Below are 18,408 nucleotides of genomic sequence, written 5' to 3'. Positions count from 1 at the left end.
TATTTAGTTAATTTTAAGTTAAATGTCAATAACAATAAAAAAAATGAAATTAAATATGTTTGTATTACTTTGCCCAAAAGTTCACGGGCAATATGTATAGTGCCCGGTTAATTTGATTATTTGAATAATTATTATCAAATTGCACTCTCATATTGGGCATTATTCATAATGACCGGGCATTATGTATACTGCCCAATTTATCACTTGGTCCATAACATATACAATACTATATCTATAAAAACTTAAACATACTATAAATACATAACAAATATTCTTAAAACTAATGCACACGATGTGTCGGAATACGTGCCACGAACGAGTTAAAATTCGTGTTGTGACGCGGCACCAACCTCTCGACCCTCAAGGTCCAGTTAGTTTTGACGCGCAGATACTCTACGACCTCCTCAACCTTCGTAGAATGGTGCAGCCTGGACACGTACAGCAGCGTCGTTGGAATAGCTGGACGCAGCAGCATATTGGGCCCCGCCAGCGCAGTACCGCACTGATTCCGAGAAGGAGGTTTCTTCTTCTTCCTCTCGACCTTGACGAACCCATCCTTGTCGCACGTGTCGACCTTGGGACCTTGCCTTCTCAAAACCTGGTTTGGTTTCGATCGTCTCTTCTTACCCCCTTTTGTAGTTTCCGCTATTTTAACCTGGGAGTTTTGTGGCTCAACAGGCTTCTTAGCGGCTACAATTGCTGCGTAGGCTCGTTTGGGGGTTAACGAACCTACACGAGTCATCGTCTCTACCGGTGTCGAGGCAGGGACGGCGGCGGCACACGTTGCAACGCATGCATTCTCGGCAGTAGATGACGCATTCGAGCCCGCCGACTCGAAACTGCAGATGGAGGCATTTTGCGCCCCGCGACGCGTGTTCACATTACTGTCGCTGGCGATAGGTGACCTACTTGCAGAAATTGTGTTGCGCAATGCTACTACTTCTGCCCGTAGATCACTGATGGTGTTGTTGGACACCTCCAGCTGAAGCTGCATCTCAGCCTGGCTTTGCTTAAGGAGTGTGATATCCTTCAGCAGCCTGGTGACATCTACGTGGTCGAACGTGACGGGAGGAAGCTTATGCAGGTCCTTCGCCACGAAATCGGGCACGTCATCCGGGTCGGTCTCCTTCAACAGCGTGACGATGTCCTGGAGACTCTTCTCTGTGCCATCCCTTCGACGAGACGGCATCTGGCTAACTTTGCCAAGAGTAGTGAAAAGCAGCAGTTTAGCACTGCTTATCTCATCTTCCTTGAACGACGTCTTGCAGATCTGCAAGATGCTAACCTCGTCTATGTAATCTATGGCATGTTTGATAAATCGTTTGCACTCATAGCGAAAACCGGGCAGCGGCTACAGCCGCGCAATTCGCGAATTAAAAATTCATACAGTGCAGCGCAAACGCGTCCGTACTCGACTGCGTATTGCACTGGTCTGAGTTTTTGTCTCAACGTACCTATTTGACTTTAGCAACTACCCGCTCAAATAAAAACCCTACAAAATTAATTATTACTTAGATAGGTAGGTACAACGACAGGTGCTTATTAGTACACCAGGCTGCCTGGCGTGGGTAGATAATAATTAGGTATTTCATAATTTTAGTAGGTAGCCTGTACATATTCCTATAACTTTGAACCTACTTATATTAGGTACCTAGAGGTACTTATACACATGTAATAGGTATACATAGTAATAGGAACCTGGTACTTACGTAAGAATGTGGTTTTTCCTAAGACAATCCACTTTTAATGTATCATTAAGAATTTATTACGCGAACGTGTTCGGAAAGCCATTTATCTCGGAATTTAATTTAGGATTTCTTGAAGCGATTTTCCGGATTATCCTTTAACGAATAAGAAAAAACTCCGAGCTGAGGCATCTTACGTAATCGAAAGGGCTTTCAAGTAAGACTGATTTATTTCCTCGTACCTACTGTTTCCTTGGTTCGTTGAGCAGAACTCAGTAGGGCGCAAAATATTTATCTACTTTAGTACTTAAACATATTACAAATAGGAACTAGTAATTATTATTATTGAGATCATGAATTAGCATTCTTGAATACCTTCTTTACCAATTATTTTTCTTTTTGGGTCGACACAATTACCTACAGATAATTATGTTCAAGCCCACACTTGCTTTGAAGATTAAACCATAGATACAAAAATCCAACTAAGAAATGAACGTCCCGTGATGGTCCCGTGTGACGTATCGCAACAGAAATAAATGTCACTTCTTACATTTCGTACCTGAGCTACAAATAGCACCCGCTTTGAATAACTAAAATGTAATTCAGATATTCTAAATAACATTCCGTATTGCAATCACGTAGCCACCCAATTTACTATCAGTTTCAACGTAAAATGAACCTTATTGGAGTTAAAATAAGGGTGAATATGGGCTGTTAGTCTGCAACCACCGTCAGGCGTGTATTTTATTTGATACTGATGAGTTTGAATGCTGTTAATTAAGCTGTAATTTGGTTTGTAATATGGTTTACTGAGAATCGTGGTTTATGTTAGATAGTTCGTAAATAGGCTTAGGTATGTCTGACGATAATCATCATCTGTGATAATAAAAAACCATGAACATGAATTTTCTAGCAATATTTTTAGGGTTCAAGAAAAAAACTTGATAATCTTAACAAAATTTATTATTTACAAAATACACAAAATATTTACAAAAAAACTTAAAGCAATTGTTGCTATCGATTTACGTAAAACATAACTTATTCTATTGACAATGTGCTCAAAATTATTACCAGTTACAAAAATATTTTATAAACTTCTTACATTTTGTGTTTAAGTATAATATTGAGTCCTATGAATAAATCTCTTTCATACAATTAAATTCACTATAATAAAGCATTCTGGTGTAAAAATTGTAATTAACAATTATTTTTTAACAATATCAATTTGCTAATGTTGTAAGTATAACAATTAGGTACAATATGTAGCTAACAGTAATCTTAGTGACATCTACAAAAATGTAGGAAACTTAAATGCCGAAAAGTACAAAAAAAAACATAGCATTTCTTTTACATAATAACTTTATTGTCTTTGCAAAAACATAAATATATTCGCATTTTCTGATTTTATTTGACCAGATATATTATTGTAGTATAACAAAAAACTGTCTTATATTGGCTATTAATAATTAATTTACTCTATTAATTAGTCTCACAGTATTATTTGGGCTAAGTGAAGCCAAACAGTTTAGCGCTTGAAGCGGCTGAACGCTCAAGTAGTCAGTAAATTAATCGGAATGAATCTCGTCGGCTACTTGTTGCCACTTCGCCACTAAGTTCGATACTGACTTGTGTTTCAATCCCATTGATGCTGATATTTTTACCTGGAACAAGGCAACTTCATGTTAACATGAATGCGACGACAAGCAGCTCAACGTGATTTTTGGTGTCTTTGTTCTACTCCAAAAGTTCTTTAAATTATAATGTTTTGTAAATAGAATTATTTGTTGCATTAAATGCTTGTACGTCGCTATACTTCGGCCGTTCAGAGAATGCGTTCCTGACACCTATCAGTTAGTCACGACTAGTGATGGGCACAACATAACACTGAGTTCGTTACCGTTCCTTCAAAATGAACCGCCGCATTATTTTAAGATTATTTTCGTTTTAAATTGGCGGAATCATTTGTTTTATATTTTAGTTATTTAAGTGGAAACCAAAAAAAGGTAATATTCATATAATAAAATTGTTTTATTTATTCTTTGTTACAAGTACATTGAATTGAATGTGCGAACAGAATATTAATCAGACTCCGATTTGCTTGAGGAGGTGGTGTCTTCATCATCATCTTCGCCTACATGTATAATTATATTATTATCAATAACAGAATCAATCCTGATATCTCGGTCTAACAAAAGCCGGGTAATCAAATAAAAACAGATCGAAAACACTTGAAAAACGTGGTCTATGCGCACGAAACGACAACGGACGACTGTTTTAGCGTCACAAAATGGCGGCCCATAACGCCATTTGGGGTTACCATTTTTAATCTAAGTATAAAAATGCGGTTTGGTCATAGTTTTATTTTTATATTTCATAAACGTTATAATTAAGTCTTATAGTCCATTATTTTCCAATTCTTAAAAAGAAAATCAAAACGTATTATTTTATATTATAACTGTATAAGAACAGATTACGATACTTGCCTGTTATTTTTAGCACAGCACTACAAAATATAAACCGCTGACATAACCTTGTAATAGCGCAGTATAGATTTAGAAAAATATTGTTTACCAAGTTATTTGACACTCAGTTTGGCACAAAATTATAACATTCATTGATTATTGATATAATAATGTTGTTTTAATGCTCCTCAATTGTTAAAACGGTAAACAACCAGCAAAAATATTTTTATCGTAACTGCAACGCCATTGCAAAGTTACGTCGTCAGTTCAATCGCGACGTGTCAGGAACGCATTCTCTGAATGGCCGAACTATAATTATAAAACAATAGAAGATGAACTGTGGCGCGCGTATTCCTGCGCTGTATACAAACGGGTTAAAAGTTTTTAGAGTTGTCAGAATTTGTTACTGGCTGATTAATTTAAAGAAACAAAAGCGTATTAAAAAATTATAATGTCTGTGGGAATTAAGAAGTCTAGCCCCTCTAAAGCTACTCGTACGAGTTTACGCAGAGATCATATTTTTAAGGTCTTGGAAGAATATTTTTATACTCACTTTAGATTTCTTCTTGATAGTCTTAACGTCTTTCTCCTTATCTGCCTTATCTCTTTGTTTGTCCTTACTGTCGACGGGTTCAGGCGAGTTGGAAGCCGTGTGGGGCCCCGAAGTCTGCTTCTCTAGTTCCGCTATGTCGCTGTAGAACGAAGCAAGCTCGTCGCCTATCTCTTGTTTTTGTTCTGACTGCAATGGGAAAAATAATGGTAAATGGTGAATTCTGGAATTAAATATTTGTTGAATGTGCTCTGCTTTACTTCTGTTCTGTACTAAAACGAGTATTTATTCATCATCGTCCGAGCCTTTTCCCTATTATGTTGGGGTCGGCTTCCAGTCTGTCAGTGAGTCAGTCTGTGAGTGAGTGAGTGTGTCTGTGAGTGAGTGTCAGTGAGTCTGTCAGTGTGTGTGTCAGTGAGTCAGTCAGTCAGTCAGTCAGACGAATATTTATTATTCTAAATATTTATTGTTAAAATTAAACAAATGGTTTTATATAAATTGTTTATAGAGACAAATCATTATTTTTTAATCCCGTAATGACATAACATTTTAGTATAAATTATTCAAAAAATAAATAACAAACCTATATAGTAGGCCAATGAACGTATCGTTTCAACAGTCTCACAAGTTCAAGACTCCAAAAAAATCTGAACTATCAACAAAAATAACTAAAAACTCACATTAGCAGGCAAAGGCGGCAAATCATCGCACCCCGGCGGCGGCGGGTCGACCCAGGCCGGAGGGGGCGGCGTCCTAGCTCTCGGCCACAAACCCTGGACCCCAGCACCATGTGACCCCACTGACGGCACCAGGCTGCCAGTAGCCGGGATATGGCTCGACAAGGATGGTGGCGGCGGCGTGACGGCGCGAGACCACGTGGATGGGGGTAAAGTCGGCGGTGGTGGGGCGGACGCTGGGGGTGGCGTTGGTGGTAATGGTGGGGGTATTTCCTCCTGGAATAAAGAGAATAGTTTAATTGTTTATGTAAGTCTTGTAAAATTGTTCTATTTTTTATAATAATTTTAGCAAGACACTCACACAGTTGCGTATCGAATTGGATTTCTCCCATAAGTCTATGAAATAACATAAAATAATATTATCATACTCATTATCACATTTATTTACTCTTATAACCCCAAAAAAACTAGGCACCACCAAAAAGACTACAAAAAATAACTTATTCACAAAATCCGTAAGTATATTCCTTACCTTAGCATCAATACCAGGATGAGGCGGCGTGGTACAAATCTCCATGTCCGTATGCGTGGTAGCGGGGTATTCCCACTGGACCAAGCCGTCCGCCTCGCGCCGGTAGCAGTAGCGCCCCTCGGACCTGTGGTGCACAAATGTGACGGTAGAAGCATGGGCAGTGGGGTCACGAGCAGCCCGGTAGCTTTAGATACGGGGGTGAGCTTAAGTTTTTCAAGGTTTATTGAGAGTATGTACTGACATCGAAACGTTTTTTGAGGTTTTCTCGCCAGTCAAAACGGGGCATATAAGAAAATCAAGCTGCCAGAATATGCCAAGATGTTGCTGTCGACGGAAAAGTCCAGGAAGACATCATGATATGAGGTTTCTAGAGGATCATTTTAGCAGCAGAAGACAATTCACAAGTCAGAAAATATCATGTATTTGGGATTAGAGAATGCCACGTTGGAGAAACTGGGATAACCAGACCAGAGGATCATATAAGGCAATATAAAATCTCCATGCATGCGTGGTAGCGGGGTATTCCCACTGGACCAACCCGTCAAAGCATGGGCAGTGGGGTCAGGAGCAGCCCGGTAGCTTTAGATACGGAAGTGAGCTTAAGTTTCTTGATAATATTTTGTAGGTTTATTGAAATAATCGTTACTCAGTGGATACCACAAGATGGCCACTGCAGACGGGGTAGGCCCCGGAAGAGATGACGTGACGATCTGGACGCCGACAACCCTGACTGGTGGGAGCACTCAGGATCGAGGGGTGAGGAGACGGGATGGGGAGGCCTTTGCCCAGCAGAGGGACAATAAAGGCTAAGAAAATAAAAAATAGTGATTACATTAATTTGAGGGTCACATTATCATGACGTTATTTTGCAAATCAAATCTGCAAAAATGATCTAATTCTTGCCGGAACATACTAAGGTAGACGAAATCTTCTAAGAGAGTATTTTGAAGTACAGGGCCAGCGATGTCAAGCTGTCAGAAAGGATTGGGTGTTGCCACCGACGGAAAGTTCTAGCAGGATATGTATAAATACACGACGATCATATACCAATATTGAGAAGACAATTTACTGTCATGGATTTTTTGTTGAGAATGTCATGTTGGAGAAGCTGTACCCGACCGGAAGAATACAAAAGTAATTTTGACATTGTTTTGTAGGTAATGTAATTCGAATGACTATCAAAGTATTTATTATTTGTAAAACGTAGGTAAAAATAAAATCTTAAAAATAAAATAGTGCGCTATGTCTTTGGTGAGACGTACAAATATGGAATGGAATACAATAAAAAGTATTAAAAATTCGCTTAAAAAGAGACTATCGAAGAATTTTATTTTATTTTTCTACAAAACTTAAGATCACCACAACGCTATCTAAAAGTATGGGGCGAACTTATCTAATGACAAATAAAACCGCATACTTAAACCCGTGCTCCGGATTTGTGTCCGCCGTCAAAATTAAAAGAAAATCAAAAGAAAATTGCGTTCCAAAATGGCGGACACAAGGAATCCTCAAAATCCTTTACACGACGGTCTCGCATCAGCTTTCTAGAAAGATCAAAGCATATTATTCACGAAATATATAAAAATATTTGGCAAAGAGTTTTGTTTTCTCACCAACTCCTGGGCAGTCGCGGCGACTCGACGTCCGGCCGGCGGCGATCTTCTGTCTTCTTCACACTTATAGCTAAGATGTTGCCGACTCTTTTATTCTCAGTTTTCGGGTTAACAAAACATTAAAGAAACTAGATGTTTAGAATGAAGTCTTTATTCTTACATAATAAACTAATCACAGAAAAATTATCACAGTTTGTTGCAAATTTAATACAGTTCAAATAGAGTATTTTATATTGTGATGAGGTTTCATTCTCTTACCTTGAAATTACAATAAATAATATGAATATTTTTATACATTCAAAAATGTTTTAGTCAGACTAGATTAAACATAACAATTGTCGATGTTGAATGCAAAAGAAATTTAAAGAGACACAGGTTTTGCATCACATTTAGACAGTGTGGATATGCAGAACACAAATACCCTTCTCATTTAAGAAGATCATCAAAGAAAATATGTCTGACTTGACTTGATTCAAATAGTTCGATCAAATCAACTCAAAATACATACGTACCACTGAATGTGTTATTCTGTCAAAAAATTACGATTGGATATCGAAAGAAACTTTCAAAATCTTGGAGCATCTTGCATTGCTAAATTAAACAATGAAATATTTGACATTACCTCAGATCTATGCTATTAAAAAAATGCAAGAAATATAAAGAAATTATTTCACTGCGAATTTTGCAATACAAAGCGACACCAAAGAAAATTTTAAATTGTTCCAAATTCCAACTGTTGTATAGACCTTGAATTTTAGAGTTTTGACCAAAATTCAAGGCTGCAGTCATAAAAATATATCATAACCAAAAAGAAGTCCAAAAAAGTCCATAATTAATGTTCAGTCCGCACCGTTCGGAAACACTGAAGTTCCGAAAGTCCAAAAACAAAGACTCCACTATAAATAGCCCATTTTTGAAAAGGGGGTAAATGTAAAAGGGTTTATTCGCTGTTAAGTTTGTCGATCTTAACGTTAGTCTAGCAACTACCTACAATATAATAAATACCGACATAAAAATGCTGTCAAAAACATTTGTTTTTCTGATATTGATTTATTGAATTTTAATAACAAGCTCGAGCAAAAATAAACTTGTGGCAAAAGTTGGAAAGTGGGCAAATTCTTGTAATCTTGAAGTGGTTGATCCCAAGTCGTGAAGTAGCTTTAAGAGCTAGCGCTCAGGGGGCTGGCGCCGCATATTTATTTTAGATGCAAAAGTGACAAAACCATTTTTAACCGATTTGCCAAGAAGGAGGAGGTTCTAAATTTTTCGAAATTTATTATTACAGAAGTGAATTTTCCAAAACTACTTTCGTAAAGAGTGCACTTGATCAAACGCAACGCGCAATAAACCCTTGTACATGGGTGTAGGAGTCGCTTGTGCTCGTGCGCGTGGGGTCGTACCTCTGGAAGCTGGCGCTCCAGCCCGCCGGCGCCGCGCGCGCCTCGTGCCGCGCCAGCGCCGCCAGCGCGCCGCCCGCCCAGCGCCGCCAGTAGCCCGCGCCCACAGCGCCGAACCGGAACGCGGCCACTAGCGTCTGTGCACAACGACAGATCCATAAGGTCATAATGTAATTGAAAATACTCAATCACACCGGAATAGCAACGGCCTTTTCTAGATTTTCAAGTGTCACTAGTGACACGAGTATTTTAAGTATGTAATTAAAGTTTAAAATTATTTCACACTGAAAGTGCTCGACGCGTCGCTGCCGGCCGCTGCCATTCCGGTGTGATTCGAGCCTAACACCTCGTTTAGGGGCGCCAGATTTAAAAGTTCGCTCGCTATGAATGCGCACCAAAAATAAAAGAATAATGTAACTATAGTTCGGCCATTCAGAGAATGCGTTCCTGACACGTCGCGATTGAACTGACGACGTAACTTTGCAATGGCGTTGCAGTTACGATAAAATATTTTTGCTGGTTGTTTACCGTTTTAACAATTGAGGAGCATTAAAACAACATTATTATATCAATAATCAATGAATGTTATTACGTCGTCAGTTCAATCGCGACGTGTCAGGAACGCATTCTCTGAATGGCCGAACTATAGTCACGGCACTCAAGGCAGAGAACTTTCATGTAAGAGGACCCAATTTTTTTTTTTTTGTTTATTTCTATTATGTTTTTATACCATCATCATGGCTCATGAAATGCAACCTAGTGACAGACAAACTGCAAAGTCTTAAAAACAGGGCTCCTCCATTTTACCCTATAGGTACATGAAGTGGTGAAAGGGTGGTGCTTTGCAGAAAATTAATTTTGTTTATTACGAAACACAAAACCTCCTTTCAAGTTTCCCACATTTCCGTATTTACGCTCAAACACTATATTTTATTACCCATTCAAGGTCAATAACACACATCTGTCTAAATATACAAATAAAAAACTACATACCTGCATCTGTATCAACATTTCCTGCACCGGCGTCACCACGCACGGTTGCAATTGGTTTAAGTACTTCAACTTAGCCTCCAAAAGTTCAGTAAGATCGTCCAAATCTTCATCCTTCTTATCCTCATTCAACGTCTCACCCTTCGTAAACATTAAACCGTTGCCATAATTAATCGCATTCTTTGGACTCTCATTTTCATCTTCGTCTTTAGAGAAACCTAATCCAGTTCTCTCGTTTGAAAATCCTTCAATAAATTGGGAGTACTTGGTTGTGTACGCTGGCTCTTCCCCCCTTTTTCGGTCAGGTAATACAGAGTTTGATATTCTGAGTTTCTTCTTGCCAACATCTCTACGTTCTTCTGAATCTATAAGGTATAAGTTAACTCCTTTCTTTTCGGTTGTGTCAACTTTCTTTTCTTCATTATCTACGTCTATTGGAAGGGGAGGCGTGGGAGGTATTGACGGAGGGGTAATGGGTGTTTCATCAATATTCTGTATACTCGGGAACAAAGGTTTAGCCTCAATAGGTGGTGTAATATCACCCTTAGGGGAACTCTTACCACTGATTGTACCATCAACCTTTTTTGTCTTAACTACTTTTGGTAATTCTCTTTTCTCAATCTCTTCTAATAATTCATCTATGTTAGCATTGCCTTTTGAAATACTTTCTTCTCTTTTTGGTGTATTGCTGCCTGATCTTGGATCTTCTTCAATCATCTTTTGTAGGTCTTTTGGTAACTCTCCACCTAATTTTTCTAATAGTTTGGCTTTGTTTTTAAGTCTTAGGAATAAAGCGCTTTCATCTTGACTGTCTTCATCATTTGTTTTGTCTGATCTTTTATCCTTTGGAAACAAAGAAAAGTAAGTCAATCACATGTTTCATCAATGTTCAATAAACCCTAACTCATATTAATATTGGTACCTCAGATTGAAAACTTTAAACCCATCACATTGCATGATAATGTATCAAAGATATCGAGAAATATTGATCTAACTCAAACTAGTGATATATTTTGCTTGTTATTTACTACAAAACATACCAGAAGTACATGAATTAAATCAATGGAAAACCATGTGAAATCAGCTCCCGTGATAATATACCAAGAGAGATTATTTCAAATGGTTGTTATGATTTTACATACAATGGTGAATAGGCAATAGATATAAAAAGATAAAAAACAAAACATAATTGTTTAGATTAAAAAAAGGTATTTCTCAATATAATGAAACACTATTCTTTAGCATTATTCAGTTGCATTTCTCATCATAGGTACCATTCAAAGCTGGAATTTTCTTCACACAATATTTTTTGAAATGACATATAACAGAAATATTTATAACATTTCTCATACATACCTCTTTAGTACTATTCTCAGGTGATTTCGGTCCATTGTTCATCAACTCAGGAGGCAGTTCCGGTCCAATCGGTACAGTATAATTCTGTTTCGGAGGTAATGCAGGTCCATACTCTACCGGTTTTACTTTAGGCTTCTTATGGGGAACCGTTGGCTTAGATTGGGGTTTCGGTAAGGGCGGTGCCTGTGGTTTAGTTGGTGTTTCTGCCTCATCATTGGATTCCGAGTCTGAGTTGTGGTATGATGTTATTAGCTCGATTTTTCTGAAAATGATAATAAAATTAAGGTTATAAAAGGATTTTCTTCAACAAATCAAGTTATATTTAAGGGGGTTGAAAGGTTTGGCCCCACTGATTTACAGTCCTGTGAATATTAGGGTGGTAGAGCATGTTTGTGGCTTCAGACTTTTATCAAAACGCTTACAAAGCAAATATATAACCTAGGAAAGTAGAAATTAGTCAAATATTATTGATACTTACTCATCCTCATCATCACTGTGGCTCCGTTTCTTGCCATACTTGTTACCCTTGTCTTTATTCCCGATGCTGTTCCGGTCAGTCTTTTTGGGTTGTTTATTGGAAGACTTGCTCACTACTTTGTTGTTCTGCGAGTTTTGTTTCTCTGCTAACGCTTGCTGGTACAGTTGCCACTCTTCCGCTGATACTTCTGCTGAACCTTAGAAGAAAGCATTACACTTAATGAGATTATGTGTATGGGTTTAGGATTGTGAGTATGTTTAACTGAATTAGACTCTCAAACTAAAATTTTAATTCAAATAGGCCTATATAAAAGCTCCATGGCTCCAAGGTGCGGACCTCATTCAGCAAGAAACTCTGTAGCATAACTCCAACTCCATCACTTTTTTATAAAACAAGGGTTTACAATAGTTTTCTTACAGTGTAAGTTATACAATACAAGTGAAGCTAATATGATGTGTCCATAAATTACACAAGACATAAATTATACAGAACAGTAAAAGTAAATCTTACTCTCATTCCATTAACTCATAACTTATAAATTACTTTTAGAGATGACAGCAAAATTATGTGGTGTGTAGATTTATGCCAAAAGAATTAGAGATTTTTTTAATATATATGTCGGAGATAGATCAATTACCACTGTGGATATCCGAACAAAAATGTGACAGATAGATGTCAATGTCAATCACCGTTGTCTGTATCCAAACGAAAATAATAAAAAAAACAACAATGTATGACCATAGATTAAAAATGGTTCGCGCCCCGGTGCGTGAACAATAGTAATATCCAAATGAATGTTTTGATTCTTTTATTACCGATTATTATTAAGTAATCTTGCCAATTTCTTGTCTAATAAATCTAAACTAGATTTATAAAGTACTCTGTAAACATGTGAATTGAATTTTTGACTAGGTACTTATTATAATAACAGAAACTAAATGGATTTTGTCAATATCAACAATAACATGTTATTTTGATTATTTTAACGTTTAAATGCGATTGTCTAATTACAATAAGCATTCTTGGATAATTTAACAACTTTGCAATGTAAAAGTCTTGTAAGAATCTAGTTAGATTAAGCTAAATCTTAATAATGTTGTATCAAGTAAACGCATGGCGCGCTTTCGCGCGCTTTGGACAGAGTTGTTGTGGAGAGGGGTCATTGTTCGAACGTCCTATAAAAGGACATGCATTTGATGACGAAATCAGTCTATCTTCGGATTAGACTCATTATAGAGCTCCTGCTCCCGACAAAACTGTCGGTTTCCTTGGTACAGCCTCGCTGTATATTCACATAGCTGTATTGGCATACGATACACTTTGTACTTGGGTGGCTTACGCCGCTGTACGGACTGTGACCCTAGTCTAGGGTCTGTTCGTTTCGCCATATTATTTACAAACATACTTTGTATGTGGGTGGCTTACGCCGCTGTACGAACTGTGACTGTAAAGTCTGTTCGTGTCGCCATATTATTTACTAACATACTGTGTATGTGGGTGGCTTACGCCGCTGTACGAACTGTGACTGTAAAGTCTGTTCGTGTCGCCATATTATTTACTAACATACTGCGTATGTGGGTGGCCTATGCCACTGTACGAACTGTGACCGTAAGGTCTGTTCGTGGTCTACCTAATTTATTGTTTTAAAGTGTGTATACTGTGTGGATTATTATTTTGTGTAATTAAACATTGTTATTTTGTTATAAAGTCTTGTCTATCCCAATAAAATGGGGACTCCAAACCCTGATGGTGTACCGCTCGGCTCTCCTGATCCTACATCAGAAGTGGGATTAGGTGAAGCCCGGGAATCGGAAGGGGTTGGTGATCCATGGCGAGCAATGTTAGAACTTCAGGGCCGTAATATGGCTCAGCTAATTGATGCAATGAAGACCCCCACCACACCGTCTAATTCAATTCGCTTGCCCGATTTTGATCCCGATTCACCCGATTCCAATGCTCGATCTTGGAGTACAACTGTTGATGTTTGCCTATCTGAAAAACCCCTTCAGGGCGGTCCACTTATTATTGCCCTTAGTAAAGCTTTGAAAGGCAGTGCTTCCGTATGGCTTTCCCAAGAATCGTATGCCGGCATGACCTGGCCAGACTTTAAAAGTATCTTTCTTTCCCGTTACGATGTGTCAGAAACTATCGCTGCTACTCTCATTAACCTTCATAACAGTCAACCAAAAGAAGGTGAATCTTTAGCCTCATATGCTAGTAGACATGTCACTTCGCTGACGTCAAAATAGCCTGAGTATCCACTATACTGACGCTAGTGCAGCTGTTTACGGTACCATTCTTTTTCAAAAAGTTTGATAATAAGTTTCGTAGGCTTTGTGACAGAAATGCAACTGAAAGTAGATATCATTCCTATGAATAAGAAACTTTGGTAGTAGTTATTGCAGTAAAACATTTTCATAATTACTTGCAAACACATAAATTCACTGTTACTGTTTTGACATTATGTAATACCCCTTCTTTCTTGCTTTTATTTCCTCCACTAAATAATTGACAAAATAGAACAGAAACGTGTTGATATTACAACTCTGTCTAATAATTGGTGTTGTGATAACATTAACCGATTTCCGATTGCTTTTGCATGTGATAATCCCGTGAGCCTCTCCTGCTTCTGCACTGCTAGTAGTCCGTGAGCGCGACGCGACGCCTGGCTTCTACTGCGGCCCGGTTTGCAGCGTGAACTACATAAGTCGAGACGCTGTGTTTGCTTGCGTACAGAGACATTACGAGAAGCATGAATGATAGATCTGGTGAGATCAATCCAGTTTTATGTTGTTATTGTTGATAGTTTACCTATTTTTGTTGCTATGATTTCAATTGTGAGTCAGACTATAAATTTGGTGGTAAGGTGTTATGCCTACTTGATTATTTCGTTATGTTAAGCAGTACTAATGATGGGTATCGGGGTGACTTGGAAAAGACCCGTTGACCTATGTTATGGCATCGGGGTGACCAGGAAGAGACCTGTGTAATGTCTGCGGTACTGTTGGTGTCACGTCACTGACGATTGTGGTTGTGTACCCTGGAAGGCCAGGATGGGCTGATTGCTCTTGGTCATGGGACACACTAATGATGCAAAGCCTGTCGAGCAAAAAGGCGTTGTTGTGAATGACAACCGTAGTTGTAATGGTTGCTGTAATTTACAAGTTGAAAGTCTGACTAGCAATTAGATCTTAACTTTATTAGATGGTGATATTTGTTAATCTTTGAATTGCAATAGAACTTACAAATACGCACACGATAGGTTGCGAAAAATGCCTGAATGTCCAGTTACTTTTAATGATGATATTGACGTTAATTTGACTGCTACCGACATACAATAGCCGAGTTTGCAAGATGTCTATGTTGACTCTTGTTTGGGTTGTCTATGTTGACGCCTGGTTGGATGTCTATGTTGACTCCTGTGTTTGGGTTGTCTATGTTGACGCCTGGTTGGATGTCTATGTTGACTCCTGTGTTTTGGTTGTCTATGTTGACGCCTGGTTGGATGTCTATGTTGACTCCTGTGTTTGGGTTGTCTATGTTGACGCCTGGTTGGATGTCTATGTTGACTCCTGGATTTGAATATCAATCTTGACGCATGCGGGCTGTCTATGTTGACGCCTGTGCGTGTTGTCTATTTGATTCCAAATTACTTGTCGAATGTGTGATTTCGGCTGGGGGACTATGTCCCTACTTTTGTTGAGCTTTTGTATGGTCAGTAACAGCATAGTTATTACGAATAATTTTCGAATCAATTTCTGTGAAGATTTTTTATGACTAATTCAGGATTTTTCTTAATTTACCCAGTGTTGATTACTTTGTTTGACTTTTGTTTGTCAGAAAGGCCGAACGATATACACCTAGAGATTTGTATTGTTACATAATTACACGAGGTCGTGTAGAATGTCAGTTCTGGCCGTGTCGGAGATAGATCAATTACCACTGTGGATATCCGAACAAAAATGTGACAGATAGATGTCAATGTCAATCACCGTTGTCTGTATCCAAACGAAAATAATAAAAAAAACAACAATGTATGACCATAGATTAAAAATGGTTCGCGCCCCGGTGCGTGAACAATAGTAATATCCAAATGAATGTTTTGATTCTTTTATTACCGATTATTATTAAGTAATCTTGCCAATTTCTTGTCTAATAAATCTAAACTAGATTTATAAAGTACTCTGTAAACATGTGAATTGAATTTTTGACTAGGTACTTATTATAATAACAGAAACTAAATGGATTTTGTCAATATCAACAATAACATGTTATTTTGATTATTTTAACGTTTAAATGCGATTGTCTAATTACAATAAGCATTCTTGGATAATTTAACAACTTTGCAATGTAAAAGTCTTGTAAGAATCTAGTTAGATTAAGCTAAATCTTAATAATGTTGTATCAAGTAAACGCATGGCGCGCTTTCGCGCGCTTTGGACAGAGTTGTTGTGGAGAGGGGTCATTGTTCGAACGTCCTATAAAAGGACATGCATTTGATGACGAAATCAGTCTATCTTCGGATTAGACTCATTATAGAGCTCCTGCTCCCGACAAAACTGTCGGTTTCCTTGGTACAGCCTCGCTGTATATTCACATAGCTGTATTGGCATACGATACACTTTGTACTTGGGTGGCTTACGCCGCTGTACGGACTGTGACCCTAGTCTAGGGTCTGTTCGTTTCGCCATATTATTTACAAACATACTTTGTATGTGGGTGGCTTACGCCGCTGTACGAACTGTGACTGTAAAGTCTGTTCGTGTCGCCATATTATTTACTAACATACTGTGTATGTGGGTGGCTTACGCCGCTGTACGAACTGTGACTGTAAAGTCTGTTCGTGTCGCCATATTATTTACTAACATACTGCGTATGTGGGTGGCTTACGCCGCTGTACGAACTGTGACTGTAAAGTCTGTTCGTGTCGCCATATTATTTACTAACATACTGCGTATGTGGGTGGCCTATGCCACTGTACGAACTGTGACCGTAAGGTCTGTTCGTGGTCTACCTAATTTATTGTTTTAAAGTGTGTATACTGTGTGGATTATTATTTTGTGTAATTAAACATTGTTATTTTGTTATAAAGTCTTGTCTATCCCAATAAAATGGGGACTCCAAACCCTGATGGTGTACCGCTCGGCTCTCCTGATCCTACATATATATAATCTGCAATCAGTTACTACTTTAAGCAGCTGATGTCTTGTATGATGATGTTAGAGAGAAATTATGCTAAAAATAAAAAGATTCCTTACAATATGATGCATGCACATATTAATTAGTGATTAATGACATCTACTGACTGAATCATTATTTTTAAAAGACTGATACCTTCATCATCTATTTAACATACATAACATACATCTATTTACCTGCTACATGCAACTGTTGCTGTGCCAACTTGAGTGCCAGTAGGTATTCAGGAGGAGCCTCCCACGTCACCGCATTGGTGAGCTGGTTCCAGTAGTAAGTGAAACCACTGGACTCATCGTAACATGCTGACCATGCTGTGAACACATTATTTCTTATATCAATTAACAGACAGGACGTTTGAGCATTTTAAGAAATAAACAATTTATATGTGAGTTTTAACTACCAGGTTGTTTGTACCATGTAGTAATCATCATATCCCAAGCCTTTAACCAACTATGTTGGGTTCGGCTTCCTGTATACTTGATGTTGTTGTGTACTAGTTTTACGAGGAGCGTCTGCCTCTGACTGCTCTAAGCCAGTTACCTGGGCAACCCAATACAAGTTAAGACTGGTTCATGTAGTATCCTAAATCTAATAGTTTCTTGCTAATTTCAATAATAAAAATAACATGTAAAATGTAAATATGTAAACTAGGTAATGGTCATACCATTACCTAGTTTTAACTACAAAATTCGTAAATAAAAATGATTGACTTGAGTTATTGCAGTGGTTTTCCTCATACTGTGCAACAAATTAAAGTCAATTATGTCTGTGACTAATTTCAGAATTACATTAATTAGAAGACAAACAAGTTTAGATACACTAAAGTAAGTAATTAAGACCAACCATTATTCTTTTGCCTTCAAACTGTAACTTATTTATATTGTTACAAGATAAAGCCTTTTGTAAACAACAGACTATATCTGAAGGTTTTTGCTATTTATACCAAAGGATGTAATCATTAGTCATCAAGCATGATTCTTTAACCTTCAACAAGGCCGAGAAAGTCAATCTGGGCTTTGATATTCGGGAATTTATGAGTGTAAAACACTTACGGCAATGGGCTATAGGCGCAGGATGCACGGCAGCGGCGTTCGCAGCGGCCACAGATGCATTTGCATAATTCTGCCCAGGCAATGGGGCTACAAAACTCTTCCTATTATTGGGCTCAGGCGGCAATGGCGGAGCACGCATTCCATCATCAGAATCATCGTCAGAATCTCCGTAGTTCGCCAACAAACCAGCCAGCGGGTTAGATTTGCTCATTGCGGAAAAAATAACTCAATAACTTCCAAACACAATATAACACGTTTTAATACTAATACGTTTTGACTTATTTCACACTAGATTTACTATTTATCATGCAATGCTTTGATATGCGTTCGTTTTAACAAAACTCCTTCCCTAGGAAAAAAACATTTTCAACACGCTCACTCAAATCCGCACGTTTGACACATAATAATCGCCATTTT

At 38.1% G+C, this 18,408-nt stretch overlaps 1 protein-coding gene and 1 pseudogene across 1 annotated transcript; both read right to left on the bottom strand.

Annotated features, from left to right (window-relative positions):
- Nucleotides 1-231: 231 nt before the first annotated feature.
- LOC124634108 lies at nucleotides 232-1,791 on the bottom strand (annotated as a pseudogene).
- An 841-nt stretch (nucleotides 1,792-2,632) lies between these two features.
- LOC124633701 lies at nucleotides 2,633-18,406 on the bottom strand. Its single transcript, XM_047169010.1, has 10 exons — nucleotides 17,992-18,406; nucleotides 17,116-17,250; nucleotides 11,741-11,936; nucleotides 11,263-11,524; nucleotides 9,910-10,749; nucleotides 8,920-9,053; nucleotides 5,907-6,030; nucleotides 5,378-5,650; nucleotides 4,701-4,886; nucleotides 2,633-3,346 (listed from the first exon to the last, which is right to left on the bottom strand). The coding sequence occupies exons 1-10, from the start codon at nucleotides 18,200-18,202 to the stop codon at nucleotides 3,251-3,253; spliced, it is 2,457 nt and encodes an 818-aa protein (XP_047024966.1). The 5' UTR covers nucleotides 18,203-18,406; the 3' UTR covers nucleotides 2,633-3,250.
- Nucleotides 18,407-18,408: the final 2 nt, after the last annotated feature.

This window comes from Helicoverpa zea, chromosome 10 (assembly GCF_022581195.2).
Source record: "Helicoverpa zea isolate HzStark_Cry1AcR chromosome 10, ilHelZeax1.1, whole genome shotgun sequence".
Taxonomy (NCBI): domain Eukaryota; kingdom Metazoa; phylum Arthropoda; class Insecta; order Lepidoptera; family Noctuidae; genus Helicoverpa; species Helicoverpa zea.
This window is presented reverse-complemented; position numbering and strand designations above follow the sequence as displayed.